We start from the raw sequence: 21,985 nt of genomic DNA on the forward strand, positions 1-21,985 counted from the left end.
ATGAATTTTATTCTTTTCTATCATCAAATATTTTCACATATTATGTGTATTTTTATTTAGATTACAAATGAAATAAAATAATAATAATTAACTATATTCTAAAATATTAATAAATAGCAATATTTTTTTAATTTTCACAGCATATGTCTATTGAATTTTAAAGAAGGGATTCGTTTTTTCTTGCGGTTATTGCAGATAAGTTATCTGCAGTAAGCTCAATACGACGTCGTTTTGGGACGAAAATCATGGTATTTTGTAATTTTAATTTATTTCAGGGTTATAATAGTCTTTATATTTATAAATTTTTAAGATTTCAATTTCAAAACGACGTCGTTTTGAGAATGAATTCAGATAACTTATTTGCATTAACTGCAGAAACATTTTTTCTTTAAAAAAAATTAATACTTCGTGATAAAATGAAAAGGGAGATCATAAAAGGGTAATACATCTCTTTTATTGTTGGAGATATTTTTTTTCTCCCGTTGAAATAATTAAAAGGAAAAGTGTGTATTATTTTAATTTTAAATGATATAAAATTGTGTCATTTAAAGTGAGAGTAAGAGATAAATAAAGGAGGAGAGAGAGAGTGGACAAAAAAAATATAAATGTGTGGATCTCATCTCTTTGTAAGAGTGAAAGAATATAAGTTGTGTCATTTAAAAGGACAAACACTTTTATCTGGATTTAACAAAATAAGAGCAAAAAAAAAATATCAATGGCCCTACGCCTTTATTGTAACAGCAGAGGAAATGTTTTTTGGCAAAAAAAATTTAAATATTTTTTTAATAAATATTTACGAAAAACATAATCATCATAAATGTAAATATAAATCTATAGCACTCAAATACGCCTCATAGGGGACGTGACCTGATGAAGAGAGACGCCCCACAAGGAGCTCGACTCGCTAGGTGCTGACACGTGGTACAAAAGTCAACATTTTGACCGTAAAATTTTAGAAGTCTATAACTTTAGACTCAGGTATCCGAATTAGGTAATTTTTCTTTATTCTACACAAGTTTTCGAGATCTACCCAATGAGGTCTTATTGAAGAGGATTTGGTGAATTTTTTTAAAAAATTTGGATATTTTATCGTAAAACTTCGGAAAGTCATAACTTTAGTCTAGGGTACCCAAATCATTTTTTTTATTCCGCTTAACTTTTCTAAATGAAAGTGTTGGCAAGTTTCCCGAGGGGACTTGGCCAATTTTTTTTTGTCCAAAAAATAGGTCCTTGTGCTCCGTTTTGCATATTTTTTATCTGTGAGTGTGAACGATGTTATTTAAGTTAAAATTATGTCTCCTATAAATATAATTTTAATTTGCAATAATGGTATCATAACCGTAAGAATCATTACTATGAATGTTTCTTATCATGACAGTGATTTTCTCTTTATTAATTTGGGTTTAAACGTTATTATAGTATCATTGTTGTAAATTCAAACTTTTTTTGTGACAGTCAAAATATGACAAATGAGGTGTCATTACGTAGATATCGAAAAGTTGTGTTGAATCAAATAAAAAATTACCTAATTCGGACACCCAAGTTAAAAGTTATAGATTTCCAAAGTTTTACTGTCAAACTATTGACTTTTGTTCTATGTGTTAGCACTTGATGAGTCACGCCCCTAGTGGGGCGTGTCTCTCTCCATCTGGTCATATCCTTTATTAAAAGAACAATATATTAATTTTTTTGCCGATGGTTTTTTCCTAAGGGGTGTTTGGTAGGAAATTTTAAAAAATTTGTCCATCATTCGGATTTGTATAGCAATCTCAGTTTATGTGTAAAATTGAAAAAATTTGCTATTTCATAATATCACCCAGAGCATGGTATTCCCTTTACCCCATCAAACAAAAAATTCGAAAAAAAACAATGGATACAAATATTCTTTATCAAAAACCATGCCAAAAGAAAGCCGGAGAAAGAGGAGATTCTTCTTTGTATTTAGTCAATGATAGTTTGATAATTTTATCCGATTTTCCTATCAATATTTAATCTTCAACTAAATCTAGACTCGAAAAATTTAACCCAATTTTTTCAATAATATTTCGACCTACGAAATAATTTTATTTTTTTTTAACTTTTTTACCAAATTCATTTTTTCACTATATTTCTAGTAATTGTATTTTCCTCGTAAATTTTTTTTCTTCTTTACCAAGTAATACACCCATCATAAAATGCACGAAGAGCTCTAGAAAAAAATAGGTAAAGTTAAATTGTTAGGATTTTTAATTCAATAGTAATAATTAATAACTTAATTTATTTTTTTCAGAATTTGATTTCCCGATCTATTTGCACAAAATGTTTGGAATTACAATTTGTAAATATAGTTGATTTAATTTTTTGTTTAAAATAAGAAAAATATTAAAGTATTAAAAACGCCTGTAAAGAAAAGTGCAGCCGATTGATTTCTGTATGTTTTGGTCTTATAATTTGTTTCGGTGTTTAATATTTGTTTTGAATAAATTTTCTTATAATTTAATATTGGATTATTTTTTTTAAAATTACTTTAGAAAGTTTTGTTTGATATTCTCCAAAATGAAGTTGTTGAGCGAAAATCATGATGTGTTTGTTATTTTAATTTATTTCAGTATTATAATAGTCTTTATCATTCTAATTTTTTAATTCTAAAATAACATCATTTCGGTAAATATTAAATAAAGTTGTCTAAAATAACATTATAGATTTTTTTCTCTTTAATATTATCAAAGTTTTTTTCACAACTAATATCTTTAAGTAACATTTGACGTGTAAACATACTCAAATGTAACAGAAAAGCTTTGTTCTATTTTTCTTAATTTCACAATCTTTTGATAAAAAGAAAATATATAACCTTTTTAAACCCGTTTTTATTATATTTTTGTTTTCAAAACTCATTTAATATAAAGAATATAAATTATTTACTTTTACGAATAACAAAAATATAGAGATTAATACTTAAAATAAGTAAAAATATATGAAATGATATTAACGATAATTATAAAAACTAAATAAATGAAAATATAGAAATTCAAAAATAAATAATATAGATATCAGATCCTAAACTGATACAAATTATAATTACTAAAATATAGTTTAAACCTTTGATAAAGAAAGGTGGCAGGGGAAAAGTTTTTATTGAAACATGGAAGAGTGTTCATGCTTTATCTTACACATAAAGTATTTATATAATTGAAGGGAATTAATTTTCTCATGTTACATGAGAATTCTCATGCTACACTCACAATACATGAGTGAGATCCACAAAAAGTGAGAAAACAAAAAAGTCAAAATGAGACCCCCTCATATATTGTGAGTGTAGCGTGAGAAAATTTTTTCATGTGAAATTAGAAAACTATTTCCCATAATTCAAATACAGAACTAAGTTTATATTCAAAATAAATTTTCACCTTAAGAAAAAAGGCGTGTAAACATGAACTATTCATATAATGCCATAGAATTGATAGGGTTTGAATTGTCTTCATAGTTTTTGACAATAATTTGATTTTAAGCAATAAACCTTATTAATATATCTATGTTCAAATAAGAGGACCACTTCACCAATCAATTAGATTAAATTAGTGGCTGATACATCACGGAAGGGGTTTGAAAGGTTCCATAGTATAGTGTGAAGATAAAATTGAAGTGAGAGTCAATGTCCAAGTGAAAGAAAACAAAATGGGCTTTAATGGATGGACTATATTCATTATTCAAGTCAAGTAAGCATGAGAACAGTGTATGATGATGGAGCACCTATCAGATAGGTGATTGAGAAGGCCTTAAATTATTATGAAATTTGTCCATAAGATGGGCGATCTGTGAAGAGTCGTGCACCTCAGAAAGTAACACATTATTTGCAAAATGGTTTACACAAACAAAAAACGGGAATATTAATTCTGGTAAAGGATTATGAAATTATTTTGGGGAATTTAGTATAATAATCTACGGATTTATAATTAAAAGCTAAAAACATTCTAAATTTACTAATATCATATTCTTTATCCTATATATGTTATCAGTTATCACGTTATAGAAAGTGTGTCTATTGTTGTTAGAGTTACACCACATCAATGAATTTATATTAATACTAATAGTTATCAGACGACTCTGATTTTAGGTTAAAATGAAGGGGTTTGTTTTTCTCATATCGCATGAGAAAACAAATCTTTTCTACACATATTATAAAAAGACGTGCTATTTATTTTTTTATTATTTGTTTTTTTAATAGGTAGATCCCACATTTGATGTATCTATAATATGATATTAGAATTTTTCTACAACATAAGATTTATTTTTCCTTAAAATGAATTATTAATATCTCGTCTATTTTATTTTTCTTTAACAAAAATGAAACTGTTGAAACATAATAACTACAAAATTAGCACACAAAAAAACACTTGTTGGAAGCTACGGATTTGAAGACCCGAACTGTGTATGGGATGGAGGGTCGATAACTAATAATTTTTCTCCTTGCAAATTGTTCTACTACTGAGGGGTTTGAATAGGTTATATTAGATTATGTATTTAATTTTATTTTTATCAAAAACAATACTAATTTTCTCTTTGCTTTTTCCCAGCTCACCTCCCTTAAAAGTATAATAATAGGTGGAAACACACCGAAATTGTTTATTTTGGTTTTACAAACATTGTATTTTTTTTACTACACAAATGATTCGAGGGAATCATATCGAGTAAAAGTGAATTAATGGTGGTAATTTTATAATTATCTATTTTAATATTTTTCTTTCTCTTCTTTTATTACTATTAATTTATTTTTATATAGTTATAATTTTTCCACTAATATGATCATGTTAAATAAATACCGTTGAAATTTATATAGACAATCTATTGGTTATGAATAAGAAGTGAGTTAAGGAAGAAAAGAAAAGAAAAAAGTTGAAGGGGTGTGTGAGTTTTAAGAAGTCTCATATTGGACAACTACTAAGAGGTGAGAGAGTTTATAACTCCCATCTCGCACTCCTAAATTATCCCTTAGGGCATTACGCTTTTGTGGAGGTGAGAGGAGATAGGTGGCTTTTGGTCCGCCACAAAAACGCGCGCGTGGCGGTGTCCGGCTTAGCTCGGCTCGGCGTGAAATAAAAATAATTTTTTATTTAATTTTTTGGTCCAAAATATCTCTGTCCTTATCTGTTGCTTTTCTCCAAATTCTTCAAACACGAACTGGTCACCGGTCACCGGTCGTATCCGTTCACCGAACCGGTCACTGGTTGTACCCGTTTGTGGTTGTCAGTCAATGCGGTTCACCACCGGCGGCGGTTCATCGTGACCGGTAAGTATATATCAAAAAACCCTGACCCTTTTAGAAATTTTATCCGATTTTCTGTACTGACACTCTGCCGGATTTTTTCCTCCACCTGGTTTGCATGCTCCTTCTGCCTTCCAGTATACTTTCCTCTAGCATCTTATTGTGTTTGTTCGGGCTATTGACTGATAGTGACACCATTCCTCAGGCGCAATCTGTTCTATCCTGGGAGACACTTGTCCATCAACCTTTGGCCTCAGTAAGGAGGGGAGAAATTGTCTTAAGGAGACACATTCTGTGAACTCGGATTTATTTCATCATACTGTATACTTGATCATTCTGTCTCATTATCTAACATCCTGCAAGTAATTTCCTTATTGCACCGTGTTTGATAATTCTGATCATTAATCTATTATGTTCTATACATGAGTTCAAACTTCTTAGTGATTTAATATCACCCACTATTTTCTAAATAACAAATACATATAAAAAAGCATAAAAACGAATGAGATAATGCTTTTGTGTAATTCTTACATCAGAAGATTAACAAAATTCTCTACGAATTTTATTTTTTCAAGATGCTTGTGCTTATCTTTATTTTGATCAAAGGACAGATGTTTCTTTGGATTTTTTCATTCTATCTATTCATTGAATAAGTGATGATCCAGCGGTGTTTACTCGGGAAATTTTTGGAACATCTTGTAGAAGTATTTTCTAAGGATTTTTTGCCTATGCATAAACAAGTAGTAATATATTGTCGTGAATCTCTTAGCCTTTTGGCAAACAAAATTATATATTCTTCTTCCACATAAAAATTCACGAGTTTAATTTAACTTTGAAATTAATTCTGGTAACTAGATAAAAACCAACTTAGGACAAAAAAATAATTAGAAGAATAGAATGAAAGAGAAGCCACGCGTCATTCAGTAGATGATAGGGCACATCTTATCACTTCTTCTTCTTCGTATATTATACATCATTCTGTTCTGTTCTGGATAGCCAAACCTTCGCTTCCATTTTTCACCCTTCACTCACTACCATGGCTTCATGTACCACAACCACAACACCTTCCTCCTTGATGCTCACACACGCGCAAGACCTTTCTCCCTCTCTTCGCTCTTTCTTCAACCCTAAGCCTCTCTCTAGAACCTTCTCTCTCCACCCTCTCATTTTGAAGCCCATCAAGTGGGTTCATGTCAGTTTCCACACAGAACCCAAATCCAGGTCTTGTCATGCCATCGTTTCTGCTCTCGCTGCTGAGGTTGAGGTCGCCGAAACTGTGGAGGAGAAGGAGGATGGAGTGGATGACGGTGGTGATGGTTCCACCGCCACCAACACTGTCACTGTCCCCACCAAGCCAAAAAAAGGGAAGGCTGCATTGCCTCTCAAGAGGGATAGGGTGTGTTCAAAATCTTCTCTTTTTGCTCAATAATTGGATTGTTTTGTGATTTTGATTTTGGGTTTTGATTGGAATTAGGTTTTGGGATTTTTAGTTTCACAGATTATTACCTCTTTATAATGAAATTGTTTGCTTGCTCTATGGTTTTCTTCTTGCTTATTTAATTATATGTTTGAGTATGGATTCTGCTTGTTGGCTACTATCTGTTTTTTTTTATTCTCTGTTGTGAATTTTTTCTATTTAAAATTGCCTCCATGTAGAGGAGTTTTATTTCTTTTGGCTTCTGTTTCACATCGTCTTAGGTAGCTAATGACAACAAATCGATGTAGTCATGAAAGGTGTATCTGAATGTCCTGTGCTCGTTTGGTTAGCACATAATAGTTTCCACAAGCTGCTCACGCTTTCACCTATTAAGATGAAATAATTTTGAAAATAAAATTGCCTAGTGTTTCATGAAGGTGAAGTCTCCTGAAAAGAGGTCGATGAAAAAAAACACTAGTTTATATTTCAAGGGTATGCAGTTTGAGTGATAGGGTCACAGATGCTTGAGTACTAGGTTCTTGATAGTTAGTTTTTTTGTTTGTCCCGCCATTCTATGCAAGCTTTTTTCTTGGTTGGTCATTATATTCTAGCATTTGATTTGCCTAATTCACATTTTTGTTCTTAATGAATATCTTCCTGCAGTGATGTTATAAATCTTATAATATAACCCATTGTTTCCTTCTACAATCAAGGTGATTGCTTGTGTCATTGAACTTCTCATATATGATATTATGTTTCTCCCCTTTTAAGATTAATTGTTGTTTCAATGTCCCACCAGATGAGGTCTAAGAGGTTCTTGGAAATTCAAAAGTTGAGGGAGCATAAGAAAGAGTACGACTTGAAGACAGCAATATCTTTGGTTAAAGAAACAGCTAAAACCAAGTTTCTAGAAACAGTAGAAGCCCATTTCCGCCTAAACATTGACCCTAAATATAATGATCAACAGTTAAGAGCAACAGTGAGTCTCTCCTGCTCTTTACTTGATTTTGTTATATACAAGTCCTTTGAAAATTTGAGCTGTAAATTTTACAATTCATGAATCAATTCTGAGTCTTTCGTCCAATCTTTCTTATTAGGTTAGTCTGCCAAAGGGAACTGGAAAGCCTGTTAAAGTGGCTGTTCTTACTCAAGGTGCTTATGCTTCTCAATCCTCATTCACACTTTTAGTTATTTAGAAGTTTCCAGATCATGCAGAAAAATATTTTCTTATAAAGAGAATGTGTATGAAAGAAAATGTATCCATTATGTGTGCTGTCTAGGAATTGACATACAGGAAGTTTCTGTGCCACTGCACACATTGAAAATTCATATAATTCTGGATACTGTATTTTAAGTTATTAATATCTGGTAATTTTTGCATCATCATTCATCTGTCCTTGAGCTGGCTGAATATTTACTTTTTATCAATTTATTTAAGCTCTTAAATCTGTCAGCATGTGTTCCTATCGGGTGATGGTTCATTTAAGTCTATACTAGATGATTTTTTATTTTTTTTAAGCTTCCATCATTCATTTCCTTCTTAAAGGATATATTAGTTTATAACAGTTTGTGCTTTGGAAAAGAAAATGGTAGTAACTGGAGTTGCTGATACTAATCCACAGAAACAACAAACCAACCCTTGTCCCCCTTGGGGCAGTTGGCTACATGGATCAAGTAATGTCATTAGGCTCTATCATAAACCGGATGTTTAGGAAAACCATTTAGTGAGTTGATCCATTTAGAGTTAATTGTTTAATTTTTAAAAGGGCGGGTTAGTGCTCTAGGCTCTCACCCTTGTGGGGTTTGGGAAGAAAGTGTTTAGGAAGTCAAATTTCATCAAGTTATAAGATTATTTTACTACCAATTAAAGGAAAAAATTTATTATCCATTCTCATTGCATATTTCTAGAACCATTTTTTGTGCTTTTTATTCTGCTGTTGGTGATTTGGTTCTGAACAGGTGTTAAGTTATAAGAACCTAGTTTCTTTTGCCTATAAAAACTAGCCTAATTAACCTATTAAAGAAGGAAGATAGTGACCTGCCCATATATATAACATGGTCCTGATGGGTAGGTCCAATCAGACCCAACCCATTGTTTTTAGTTTATATGTTAGCTTCTGTAAGTACCAGGTACCTATATGGGTATTTTTAAATTCAAGTAAAATATAAATTAAAAGAAAAAATTTAAAAATTATAAAGAATATATGTATAATTAATTCGCGTGGAAGCTAAATGCATGTTTGGATTAGCCTATTTTTGGGGGAAAAAACTTTTTTTGTTTTTGGGCATCTTCCTGAGATAGTTTTTTTAAAATATTTTTTATTAAACAATGTCTTCCCAGAAATGATCATTTCCAAATTATGCTATATATAGTACATATTAAAAGAGAAAAAATATTTAAAATTATATGTATAGTTGTACTTTCCTTCTTTTCTTTCTTATAAAATATTTCAAGGCAATCTAACTTTTGAGTGAATGCATAGAATGAGTATATGGCGAGATAATCGAAGTTATGAAAGGACGAGTTTTTTATGTAGATTAAAATGAATATTGCAAATTGCACATTAATATTCTTCATTGAAAGATATGGATAATAGCTTTTAAAGTTTAACAAACAAAAAAATGTGGACAGGAACAGGATAACACCTACCCATCATATAGTTGGGTTATTAATGGACATGTTGGGTTATTAATGGACATGTTGGGTTTTTCTTTACAGTTCTCAAAAGGGAATCAAATAGGCAAGAGGCCAATTAGTATTCCTACAATCCTACCATTTACAGTCTATGTATAACCTGGCCAACCAACCTAATTGGCACTTATAATTCATAATATTCTTCTTCTTTTTTTGCTTTGTTTGGCTATTCTAATTCAAAGTCCATTTTGATAGGTGAAAAATTCGATGAAGCAAAAAATGCAGGAGCTGATTTGGTGGGTGGAGAAGACCTGATAGAACAGATTAAAGGAGGGTTCATGGAATTTGATAAATTAATTGCTTCTCCAGATATGATGCCTAAGGTATTACTCTGTTCCAATTTGCTGATTAGATTTTCTCTAACTCAAAAGTTTTTTTTTTTAAGTATAGTTCGAGTAAACCAGAAAATGGTGTAATCTCAATGAGTGATCTGAAAAGTTGGTAACTGGCTGAATTGTTTGCAAATCTGGTTCTTCTAATATGGATTAAAAATCCCCTTTTGAGTGGTTGATAAATTTAATTCTGATTAGTCTAGAGACCACCGAGTTCATTTAAATCAGGGTGTCCAAATGTCTCATGAATGCATGCTTAGTCTGTGCTTGGATAGAAATATCAGTTGATTTTCTTCGTGTGCTAATAAAATCTTTTATAAATGAATTCTTTAATTACATAGCATCATATGGGATGCTACCCATATATTCCTGCTTGACATTTCAAATATCTTTCGATAAGATTTATTTGTCTTCTCTGTATATTTTTTGATAAACTAATAGACCAAGTGTCACTCAATTGGTAGCAATAGCATGCTATAAGGTGCTTTTCTTACTCTTCAAAGCTACTATGGTTAGACCTTTAGATATATTGTCCTGATAATTTTTCTTACACTTTTTGAAGAATTTTTTAAGGATTGTTATTTGTTATGGAAACTCCCGTAAATGTCATTGTCGATTGTGTCAGGTTGCTAGCCTAGGGAAGATTCTGGGGCCAAGAGGACTGATGCCAAATCCAAAAGCTGGCACTGTTACACCCAATATTCCTCAGGTGTATTTTTCACTTTTATTGTTTATTTTCTTTCCCAGTTCATTTTAGCTGATTGTCTATGCATATATAACATATATTGGACTTTTTTGCAAAATGTATAAGCCATACTTGCTTACAGAAATGTAAGATTGAAGTTTTTTCTTCTTTATGGTTCCCCCCCTCTTTTTCTGAACAAAATAGATGTAGATGGGAACAGCTTTGATTTAGCACAAATGCTTATGACAAGGGTGCATGTTTTTTGTTTCACAAAAATTGAACTCTTGGTTAATCAGAAAGCCTTTAAATTCACCATTACAGGCTATAGCAGAATTCAAGCAGGGAAAAGTTGAATTCAGGGCAGATAAAACTGGAATTGTGCACTTACCTTTTGGAAAAGCTGACTTTCCTGAAGAGGATCTTCTTGTAAACTTGATTGCTGCAATAGTATGTTCTTCCCTCATCAGCCTTTCTAACTGTATTTCACTCAATGATATACTTTTAACTTATTGTCCTAATTTCACAGAAATCAGTAGAGGCAAACAAACCGTCGGGTGCTAAAGGCGTGTACTGGAAAAGTGCACACATTTGCTCAGCAATGGGGCCTTCAATTAGGTTAAATATCAGGGACATGCTTGATTACAGGCTTCCATCAGAATAGAACACCTGTAAATGCTTGTTTTGACGTAGTCAGCTTTCGGGGTGCCATTGTGAGATCCTTCCAAATACAATAGTCAAAGATGTTACCAAAGTTACATACGGGGATTAACTTGGGATAGTTTGATGGTTATATCTCTGTTAAAAATCTGCACCAAAAGTATGCACACTTCATGGTCTTTGACCCCCCCCTGGCTGAGGATTTTCCTTGTATTATTTTGTAACTAACACCGGAGATTTAATTATTTATATTTGATAATCAGGCTTTCCCTCTTCACTCATAGCTTTAAATATAGCACGAAATAAAAGAAAATTAGTAACTCTGGTTACAGGATTGCAGAAACTCCAATTTTAACAAATTTCTCAGCCACTGCTGTTGTTATTTGTAATTTGGGTCTTTTTAGTGTTATTTGTATCATGTTTTTATTTTTTTTATTTTGCACTTTGGATCTGCTGATCAGCATGTTTATGGGCTTGGATTCACTTTCTTTTCGTGGAGGTGTCATCATTAATGAATGAAGGCCACACTTACGTGGGTGCGACAATCAGGATTAGGAACCTTTCTTGCTATTCCATTATTATTTAGGTTAAAATAGTTGCGCTCGATAACATTTGAAACCAACAAATTGCCTCCTACCATGTCCAAAGGATAAACAAACCTGCTTATGTATTTAATCTCTTTTCTAATGTTACATGAAATAATATCTTTCATGCCAATAAATATAATAAATGGTGGGGTTCATCACTTGTTAAAAAAAGCAAAAAAAAAAAAAAAGATTTTGAAACTAAAAAATAATTTTTGTTAATTTAATGGTGAATATTTCTTGCAGCCGATCTTTACATGAGATGAGACTCGTAATATATAATGCTAGACTGGAACAAAGACACTGCTTACGTAAGAGTGTTTCTTCAATTTAGGTATTGCTTACCTCAGAAATGAAGATGTGAAGGGCATAGCTTCGGGATAACTGTTTGTTAGATTGTCTAATGTCGTAAAGAATTGGCAGTGGCACTGATCTAGGACCCAAAGTCCGTGTCGTACGTGGGTGATTCAGGACATGTGTGGTTTTTATCAAAGCTTTTTGTGGCGTGCATTTGCAGGAAAAATATTTCAATCATACAAGTGGAGCCCAAGGAGCGACTAAACCTTGTTACGTTGTTGTTGCCACTTGGCACAACATGTGTACACAAAAGATTTTTTTTTTATTTTAGTACAAAAATGTTCTGGCAGGGGAGATACTGGTATGTAACCCATCAGAGTCAGGGCAGACTTGTTCAACCTCTATGAGAATTTACGTCAAGAACAGTGGAAAGAAAACCCGCTTTACAATTTACCCACCAACATGAGTCTCAAAACTACCGGAGAGAATCGAACTCATATCTTTTTCGAATATGTTGGCGTACACAAAAGACTTTGCCCATACATGTTCTATTTTGGACAGTGTTATCAAAAGTGCTGATTCGTTTAGGTAGTACCTTGTCTTTCTTACTCCCAACAAAATTCGGTTTCGTAGAAATTTAGCCATAATCAAAAGTTATTAGCGGACTAAACAAGTTAGCTCAAGGAGCTGATCCAAAAATCAAGGTTCATTGTTAGACAATCGATCGGGTACACCAATTAAAAATGTGATTTTCTTAAAAATAGCAAATAACAAAAAAAAAAAAAACTCATAAAAAAAGGAGATATATAATAAGGGTTGTGTGGGGTGGGTGGGGAACGATTAGCAGAGAAGTATTATTCATTGCATCCACAATTTGTTTATTGATTTTTTGTAACGTTTTTCTTTTTTTTGTATGTGGGTGTGTGTGTATAATTTCTCTTTCTTTCCTTAAATTGGATGATTTAATAAACCTGGTGTTTTTAGCTGGGTCAATGGTTCGGAGTGACTGGGATGTTTGATAACTCCAATTTTGGAGATAAATTTAGTGTCATAAAATTATTATTGTTAAGAGTGCTTGAGATTCGGCTGAACTTGATAATTTGATTTTGCTTGAAGCTAATTAATTTAATTGGATTCATGTGCTGATAATTAGATCTGGTTTGGAGCTATATTTTAGATTGACTTGACTTGATGTTACATATTATTTTAAAATTATTATTTTTTGAACTCATGATAAGCTATAAGATTTCCTGAATAAAATTAATGTATTTTAAAATATCCCTTACTTTAGTTTTTAAAATTTTTATATCTTAACTATACGTAAATTTATATTTGCATACTTTGTATAAATATTTGTTCGACCTGGTCCTCATTAGTTAAGCCATAACAATTTGAGTCTTTAAGTTTGAAAAATTAACCCTATCAAAACATTAGATCAAGTTAAAGCTAATTTTATTACCAAAAAAAAGAAGTTAATTTAAACCTGACTGAACTCAATAAAGAGAAAGAGCATCCTTATTGCTTACGGTGAACGTTTTGATAGATGATAAATTTTTCCATGCTCCGAAATCATGATCCTTAAGAATATGGTGAAAAAGTTATTTTCTTGAGAATGTTAGCAAAAAATTATTTGATAAGCTAAAATATTATCGAGATTTTGTCCCAAAAAATGTGTAAAATTTTTCTAGCACTGGGAATTTCAAGAATATCATCCCTTTGGGGATATTTTTGGAAGAAAAGTTATACACAAAACAGATTTCAAATTTTTTTTTTAGAAATCTTATACCAAACATGGGTAAATAAAATTATCGCTATCACTATCCAAAAAATCTCAAAAAATTCCACCTACCAATCACCCTCTAATTATAATTGATTATGATGATGGGCGGAATATTTAAATAAGATGGAATGAAATATAACTATTATATTATTACTTGGATATTTTTATAATGAAATGAAATGTTCATTTTATAACTCTGAATATGATATTAATATTTCTTTTATTATAAAAGATAATTTAATCTTCTATACACATATATAAAAGTGAGATTTATATCTTTTATTTCTCTCTTTGTTTGATATGATCTCACATGAATTTTATATATTTTTATAAATATATATAAAAAATAAAATTTATCTCGTACAACACAAAGGAAAGTTAATGTTACCTAGATTATTAATATGCTCCCAGAACATGAACAAACAGTAGAAGCGTTGTTGTGTAGTGCGAAACGGTGCGTTTAAACTTTATAGACAATGTGGGTGCCAGCTATGTCCACATCAGTCTTCTCTTCTTCTCGCTCTATCGTCGTCTTGTTCCTCCATGCTGTTGAGTTAGGGTTTTCATTTCTTCACGCATTCCCTTCTTCCGATCCATATTTCAACGCATCACAACAACCGCAACATCATATTTCGCTGTCTACACCATACTCAACGGTACGATTTTTCATCCTTTGACTCTTAATCACTTATTTTCCCAAAACGAAGCTTACACTGTCACTCTCTAACTGGTTCTTCGGTTTCAGCACTTCCAAAGTCAAACATTTAAAATTTCAATCATTTTCAACATTATTATTTTTGGTGTTTGAAAGTTGTCTGTTGTTGGATTTGGTGATCGCACCACTTAATGTTCTCATTTAATGCTAAGAACTAAGAAGAAGAAAATAAAAAAAAATCGGTGTTTATTGCTTTTCTCTGCTGGACCCATGTTATCACAGTGCCTCTATACAACTTTCATTGTGCTGTATAAACCTAGAGTTCAGTCATGGGTATCAATTCAAGTCTCCGAAAATTTAGTTGTATCTTTTTGGGGTTTTATCTTTGACAGAAGGTTGTTCCTCTCTAATGATTGAAACTGTAATCTAATCTGAGGTGAGAGGCTTTATTTATTTTATTATTTATTTAATTTTTTGGTAAAAAGGCTCAAATCTCGTTGACACTTTTGGTGATGTGAGCTTTATGGATAAGTATGGTATGCACCCATTGTTTGGCCAGAAAACGAGAAGCATAACATAACTACTTAAACCCTTTTTTTCCTTTGATTTGTATAGAAAATTGTGGAAACAAAATTTAGGGTTTGAAAAACCAGAGTTTTGTATTCCACATGCACTGCGATGTTTGTAGTACAGTTCTTAGGCTGGCCTATTTTTACTATCGTGACGTATCGACTATTCAAACTTGCATTTTGAATTGATGCCCTAGAAAAATTGCTGCTAAATGTATCTCCGAGATTTTTTCAGACTAGAAAATCTTGAAATTCAATCTCATTGATTCTGTCCCATGCAGTAGAATATTTATGTTGGCTTTAGGAATTAAATGGTAGTCTGAAAGTACTTAGTTCCAATTATCATCTTTCTACGGACTAAATTATTCTCTTAATTTTTAATCACAGATCTCGAGCTTGGAGGTATTACCAAGTTTGCTGCATCGCTATGGGCTACCAATTGGCTTATCACCAACAACCACTCGGTTCTCCTATATAAAACTCGATGGTACCAGAGGGCTAGGGAGTTATGGGCTGCTTTCAGGATGCCAATTGTAATAGGGGTAAACACTGATATAATTGAATTATACTTCCTAGTCAGTGAATCATTAATGTACTGTTTAGGTTTGCATAAGCTGCTGATTGTGTGTTGAACCCCGTTTAAGGTAATATGGGTTATCGTTGGGGTGTTCATACTAAACTATGTATCAACAAATTCCTAATTTTTTTTTAAAATCTTCATTTAGATCAAGGCACATTGATATGTGTTGAGATATATAAAACCACTAATGTAGCCCTCACCCACAAGCTTAAGCTTTTGGGTTTAATTGGTTCTTTACATTGTATCAGAGCCTCGTGTTCCGGGTTCGATTCTCACCGCCCCCCACTTTCTTTCAAGTGGAATTTCTTTGTTCGCACAGGTAGGTAGGCCTGTGCATTGTCCACCCTTCAAGCCCAGTGAGCTCTCGTGTGAGGGGGCGTGTTGAGATATATAAAACCATTAATGTAGCCCTCACCCACAAGCTTAAGCTTTTGGGTTGAATTGGTTCTTTACAATGTGCATTGTTGGCTTGCATTATCTTCAAACAGCATTGTTCTATGAATTTTACTTTTGTTAATCAAGTGCTAATTAACTTGTTGCAGGTTCTTTGTGCTGTCAGCTGATTCTATTTTTCATCTGGCTTCATACTTTCCAAGATGTTACAGCACAAGAAACACATGCTGACCCTAGGCGAATTTCTTCTCTGGTAGAGTTAGCTAAGGAACCTGCTTCTGGAGAATCTGAACTCTTTGACCCCATAGAAATATCGCCTGCTGTCATACCAAAATTCCCATATCCCACCGAGACTTTTCCACCAATGTACCCTTCTTTCCCAACCAGATATGAACCAGTTTTAACTGGTAAATGCCCTGTAAACTTTTCACATTCAGATATATCAACTATCCTAGATAAAACAGCATTTGATTGCTCTGCACCTTTGGCAGCCCTTGTAGGGAACGTAATATGTTGTCCACAGTTTGGTAGCTTAATCCACATCTTCCAGGGTTTCTTCAGCATGAAATCTGATAATTTGGTTTTGCCAAATGCTGTTGCTGATTATTGTTTTTCTGATATCATTAGTATCCTAGCCAGTAGAGGGGCAAATAGTACGATCCCCACACTTTGCTCCATAAAATCATCTAATATTACAGGCGGTTCATGTCCTGTGAAGGATGTTTCGACTTTTGAAAAAACAGTCAACACTAGTAAATTACTTGAGGCTTGCAGCACGGTTGATCCACTTAAAGAGTGTTGTAGACCTATTTGCCAGCCTGCAATAATGGAAGCAGCACTTCAGATTTCTGGAGGACAAATGATGATCAATAATAATGAAAATGTGGCTGGGGAAGTGAATCACACTGATTATTTTAATGATTGTAAAGGTGTGGTTTATTCATATCTATCCAAAAAATTATCATTTGAAGCCGCAAATACTGTATTCCGACTACTATCTGCCTGCAAAGTCAACAAAGGTACATCATTTAACTATTTGACTCTTAATGATATATATTTGGATTTTATAGTTTGTCAATGGCATGACTAATCATCTCATTTATGGAAAAAATGGCTTTGGAATGTGGGTAAAATGTAATATAATTAAGTGACTTTATATTACTGGTCCAAGTGTACCTTAGTCTGCACATATTTAATTATTTTTTGTGATATCAGTTTATTGCTCCTGATTCTTGTGCTGTGTTACTTGGGTGTTTCCTTTATTTATGTATATATCCTGTTTGTAAAAGAGAGATTGGGTCCCAACTGGAAAGAGTTGGATATTTTTTTTTTTTTTTCATTGTGGACAAACAAAGATTGCTGGCACTTTGTATAGAAATACATGCCCTATAAACATTAAGGGCAAAGGGAAAATTCCGGTACATAAGTCTCCACGACTTGCCAAGGTAGGAGTGAGGGTTAATTATATGTAGTCTTATCTTTGCACTTTTGCACATGCCCTACAAACAATTTTAAATAAAAATAAATTTGCATTTCGGGATCCCATATAAATTTAACTGTTCTCCAAAGCACACAAGTCAAATTGTGCGATGCATTTACCTAAAAAAAAATGTATTCATGACTAGGTTATTAATAGCAGCGCTATTGCATGCTATACAGCTACTGGCGCGTGTAGCAGTTCCCAGCTTCTATTTCCGCTATGCGATGGTTTGCTGTAGCAGCCATAGTGGTCACAATAGTGGGTAGAAGATCATGGCTGTAGCAGCCACAATTGTGGGTAGTGGAATGTGGCTGAAGCGACACGCTAGTCATGACTAGGTTATCAATAGCAGCACTATAGTGCGCTACACTGCTACTGGCACGCGTAGCAGTTCCCAGCTGCTATTTCTGTTACGCGTTGCTTTTTTTGTAAGCAGTGGTAGTGGCCACGATAGTGGGTAGTGGATCATGGCCGTAGCAGCCACAATCGTGGGTAGTGGAATGTGGCTGTAGTGGCACGGTGAAGGAATTGCAATAATCAGACTTTTAAGTTGAGAACCCTATTTGGTATTCCTCTCTCAATCTCGGCTCTCCTGCCTCTCTTCACTCCTTCGACTCTCTTACTCTTCCCTACTGCCTCTCTCCACTCTTGCAACTCATATCCGGTGATTTACCTGCAAGCCCACTCACTCCTCTCTTTGACTTTGTTTATGGTGATTTATCAGCATCAGTGAATTACCCCTCTGTTTTCTTGCGATCCACTCATCAATGTTGGTAACGACACACACTAGCCTGTAAGGCGAGTTCCTCTGTTTTCAGCTGACCAATACCTTAGGTGAAGATAATGCTGGACTCATCCTCTGCCTGTAATTTACCATGAGCTGTCAAAAACTTATATTTCATATTTCCAGCGAGTATCTTCCCTGAATCTCTTGCTCTCTGTTCAGCTCCAGTATTTCCAGGTCAATTGAGAGTGACTATGGAAATTTGTATTTGACAGTATTTAGATCCTTCCTTTATGTTCCTTAAATGATGTTAATTTAGTTCCTTTCAAAGACTTTCTGTTGCTTCTTATGTTTCTTGAATCCTTGTTTGGAATGAGAGTTATGATAGATTTAAGTATGAATGAATGATTTTAATTTTGGGTATTTTTTAATTTTGAGCATTTATGTGTTGTATAATTTAATTTTGCATTTAAGTGGACTTAATTTAATTTAGCATTTAAGTGGACTTCACTGTAGTAACTATGCTGCTACCCGCTATAGTGTTTTGGGGTCGGCCGCTGGCCGCTGCCCACACGATTATTAACTGTGATTCATAACATATATTTAAAATTGTTATCCGTGTTCCAGAGATTGAATTATATTTGTGTTTCGCTCTCTTTTAACTCTTCTAATGAAGTAAATCTTGCTGGTGCAGTTTGTCCTTTGACTTTTAAGGAGCCTTCAGAAGTAATTTCTGTATGTCGAAATGTAGCTGCTCCTAGCCCTTCCTGCTGTAGTTCATTAAACACATATATTGCAGGGATACAAAAGCAAATGTTAATTACAAATAAACAAGCAATAATATGTGCAACACTTTTTGGGTCTATGTTACGTGGAGGTGGAGTGATGACAAATATTTATGAGCTCTGTGATGTTGATTTGAAAGATTTCAGCATACAACGTATTTATCCTGCTCCTTTGATATTCTTATTTTCTGCCCATGACCATTCATTTAATTTATCTGATCTAATTCTTCTTCTGTTGTGGCTCTGCACGGTGCTGGTGCAGCATATGGAGTACCAGGTTTGCTGTTTTTTCCTACTCCTTGCATTTTATTCACTGCATTTATTTTTAGGGATTAATGTCTTTCATGTTGTAGGAGATAAATTTTATCTCCTACACACACATAAAAGTGTGGGAGGCTCATATTTTTTTTTTCTCTCTCTTATCTTCACATGGCTCCATTTACTTTTATGTGTGTGTAGGAGATAAAATTATCTCCTATAAAATAAGAAACATCAAACCCTTATTTTTAACTCAATAATCTGTTTACATGCTGACCTAAACTAGTTTGAGATAAATGTGATGTTGATGGATCTGTTTACACATTGGTTCAACCATCACATGGTGTTGACAGCTGGGACTTGAGAACTTGATGATATAATATCTGATAATTGAATACAATCAGTGCTATTTAGGAATTATTTCCCTGTTCTTTTAGAAGGGTGATGGATTTTGTTTTGTCAATTGAACCTGCATGTGGGGTATGAGAGATGCATACTTACTTTGAAGGAATGATTGTATTGTTAGTAAGATTGATTTTGTTGGTTTATATGCAGGATGTCTACTTCGAAGCTTGCCTGCAGACGTAATATATGACAATTCAACAGGTGTTAGCTTTACATGTGATTTGAGTGACAATGTTGTTGCGCCCTGGCCTTCATCATCTTCTATGACATCCGTGTCACTCTGTGCACCTGGTATGTGTTTGGACAAAGTTACTTGGATCATTGCTTACTTTTCATGCAGGATGTTTATATTCCAAATTATTGTTCGCATTTGCTTAACTTGTGTTTTTATTTGGAGTTCTGCAGAGATGTCATTACCTGCACTACCAACTTCGCAGACATTGAAAAATATTGGTGAGTGCCTTTTTGGTTCATGTTCCATTTTGATATCTTTTATGAATTTATACCATCCAGGTTGTCTGTTGTTGACAAATTCAATACACATTCCTTAAATGTTAAGTTTCTAGCATTGTGCATATCCAAGTTCAACGTTTTGGATACAGAAATTATTCTTTTGTCGCATTGTCTCAAAGTTCTCCTCTCTAAATATGACTGGAGGGCTATCTATTCATCTTTCTCAATTGTTACCGAGCAAAATTTTGACAAGGTGAATATGGTGCATTTTGCAGGCTGTAACTCTGGTGGAGAGGGATTCCTTGTGCTTATTTTTTCATTTTTCTTCTTCAGTACACTGTTGTACTGAATAGATTTTAGGGTTCAGATGCGTGTCGGCTGGGCATTTCAAAGTGTCTTTGGTGTGGGTTTTGCATGTATATTTTTGAATGGCCTCATTGTATAGCATCCTCTTTATTCCCCCATTTTCATGTGTCTTCTGCTTGTATGTTCTGTGCTGATGATTCCTGAGTTGGTGCTCATGATTTAGGATCCATAATTATGCTGTGAAGGGTTCGATTGTTTTGTGTTGAAATGCAGACGAGCAGACCCAAGATTAGGCACTATAAGTTCTGCTTACTATACCAGCATCAAGGGCTTGTTAATTCTGATTCGGAAAGAGGGGGCCGGTGTGGATGCTAGTATTGAGTTTTGCTTCCCCTACCTAATTATGTAAAGAACTTTGGGATACACTACTTCAAAAGCTAGCTTAAAGGGTGAGAGTGCCCAAGGCCTCTTATGAAGGCCACATTAGCTGTCTACACAATCAATGTGAGACTATATATCTCAACACGCCCCTTCACGCAAAAGTCCTTTGGGTTAGAAGCGTGGAATTGCACAGGCCCAATGTGGGACTATATATCTCAACAAATTCCAACAATACATTTAGGGCCTTTGGTAAAGAGATAAATTTTAATGTACCAAAAAAAAGAAGAAAAAAGAGATAAATTTTAGATTCTCATCAGTACAATGTTTTTAAAAACTTTTCTGGGAAAATAAGATTTCTATAGGAATTAAAATTGTTAATAAGAATTCCATGAAATAATGCATGAGGTGAATAGGAAATTTTACATAATATATAAGACATAAATAATCTTGTTTTAATATTTTTATGATTAAAATATTCTCTTCTGTTCTTTTGTTAAAGCACTAGGAGTGATACTCTTTCTCTTCCTTTTCACGATGCATTTCCTGGGTTCTTTTCTTTCCTTTTATAATGTTTTTTTGAGTTAATATTCCTAGGAATATTTTAATCTATCAAACAGTTGCTTAGTAACATTTTTCTAAAATTTACTTTGTCAGCATATTTTTAATATGCAGGAATCATAATTCCCCCCTCCCCTCCCTCAAATAACGCCCTCTTAGTAATTGTATTAGGTTATTTAAATTGTTAAATTTAATGAATTGCGTATGAATTAAACATAATTGAGTAGTTTTTTTATTATTTTAATCTGTGAATTGTTTCATCAGAAGGTTAATATAATGATAATAGGAAAATATTATTCTCCTTTCACATAAGATATCTTCTCTCATGTTTTCTCACTTCGATTTTCGTATTCCATTTTTTTTTTCTTGTAATGGTGGGATTCGCCTATTTTCTTTTTATAACATAAGATTTATCTGATGTTAAATGAGATTAATAAAACTCATGATAATAATACAGCGGATTATAAACCGGATGGAATAAAACCAGAGAAGACGGTGGAGAGGCTACTAATGAAGCAAGAGGCGGTGAGGCTCCTCAACACGATAGCGCTAAAACTCTTCCTAATGAGGTGAAAAAAAAGGTTTATTTTAAAATTAAATAAGGAATTTTTTTTTTGATGAGAGTTAATTCTGCTCCCTGTTTCACTGTTTAAATATTCAAATATGGGGGATTAACTCCTCTATGCCTTTCTAATCCCGTTCCCCTCTAAAATAAATATAAAAAAAGTTAACATTTTACATACTTGTAT

The 21,985-nt window shown here is 33.2% G+C and overlaps 2 protein-coding genes across 3 annotated transcripts; both read left to right on the forward strand.

Moving 5' to 3' along the window:
- Nucleotides 1-6,221: 6,221 nt before the first annotated feature.
- Nucleotides 6,222-11,305, forward strand: LOC133297963 (large ribosomal subunit protein uL1c). The gene is made up of 7 exons (XM_061497203.1): nucleotides 6,222-6,638; nucleotides 7,459-7,638; nucleotides 7,757-7,811; nucleotides 9,550-9,677; nucleotides 10,312-10,395; nucleotides 10,693-10,818; nucleotides 10,898-11,305. Exons 1-7 carry the CDS (start codon nucleotides 6,279-6,281, stop codon nucleotides 11,030-11,032), a joined length of 1,068 nt encoding a protein of 355 aa, XP_061353187.1. The 5' UTR covers nucleotides 6,222-6,278; the 3' UTR covers nucleotides 11,033-11,305.
- A 2,893-nt stretch (nucleotides 11,306-14,198) lies between these two features.
- LOC133298162 (uncharacterized GPI-anchored protein At1g61900) lies at nucleotides 14,199-20,455 on the forward strand. 2 transcript variants are annotated; one of them, XM_061497417.1, is made up of 8 exons: nucleotides 14,199-14,345; nucleotides 15,301-15,455; nucleotides 16,036-16,905; nucleotides 18,785-19,030; nucleotides 19,138-19,152; nucleotides 19,689-19,829; nucleotides 19,944-19,991; nucleotides 20,267-20,455. In XM_061497417.1, the coding sequence occupies exons 2-8, from the start codon at nucleotides 15,422-15,424 to the stop codon at nucleotides 20,338-20,340; spliced, it is 1,428 nt and encodes a 475-aa protein (XP_061353401.1). In that variant the 5' UTR covers nucleotides 14,199-14,345; nucleotides 15,301-15,421; the 3' UTR covers nucleotides 20,341-20,455. The 2 variants fall into 2 exon arrangements, with proteins under 2 accessions (XP_061353401.1, XP_061353409.1); XM_061497425.1 differs by lacking the exon at nucleotides 14,199-14,345 and adding an exon at nucleotides 14,653-14,780.
- Nucleotides 20,456-21,985: the final 1,530 nt, after the last annotated feature.

This window comes from Gastrolobium bilobum, unplaced genomic scaffold, assembly GCF_033153095.1.
Source record: "Gastrolobium bilobum isolate Gb01-03AN ecotype WA unplaced genomic scaffold, APGP_CSIRO_Gbil_v1 utg3870, whole genome shotgun sequence".
NCBI lineage: Eukaryota > Viridiplantae > Streptophyta > Magnoliopsida > Fabales > Fabaceae > Gastrolobium > Gastrolobium bilobum.

Excerpts from the sequence above, each read along its gene's own strand:
- LOC133297963 (XM_061497203.1), top strand. The coding sequence starts at position 6,279 with ATGGCTTCATGTACCACAACCACAACACCTTCCTCCTTGATGCTCACA. Across the intron at positions 6,639-7,458 it reads TGCCTCTCAAGAGGGATAGG|ATGAGGTCTAAGAGGTTCTT; the intron begins GTGTGTTCAAAA and ends ATGTCCCACCAG. Across the intron at positions 10,396-10,692 it reads TTACACCCAATATTCCTCAG|GCTATAGCAGAATTCAAGCA; the intron begins GTGTATTTTTCA and ends TCACCATTACAG.
- LOC133298162 (XM_061497417.1), top strand. The coding sequence starts at position 15,422 with ATGGGCTGCTTTCAGGATGCCAATTGTAATAGGG. Across the intron at positions 15,456-16,035 it reads GGATGCCAATTGTAATAGGG|GTTCTTTGTGCTGTCAGCTG; the intron begins GTAAACACTGAT and ends AACTTGTTGCAG. Across the intron at positions 19,830-19,943 it reads CGTGTCACTCTGTGCACCTG|AGATGTCATTACCTGCACTA; the intron begins GTATGTGTTTGG and ends GGAGTTCTGCAG.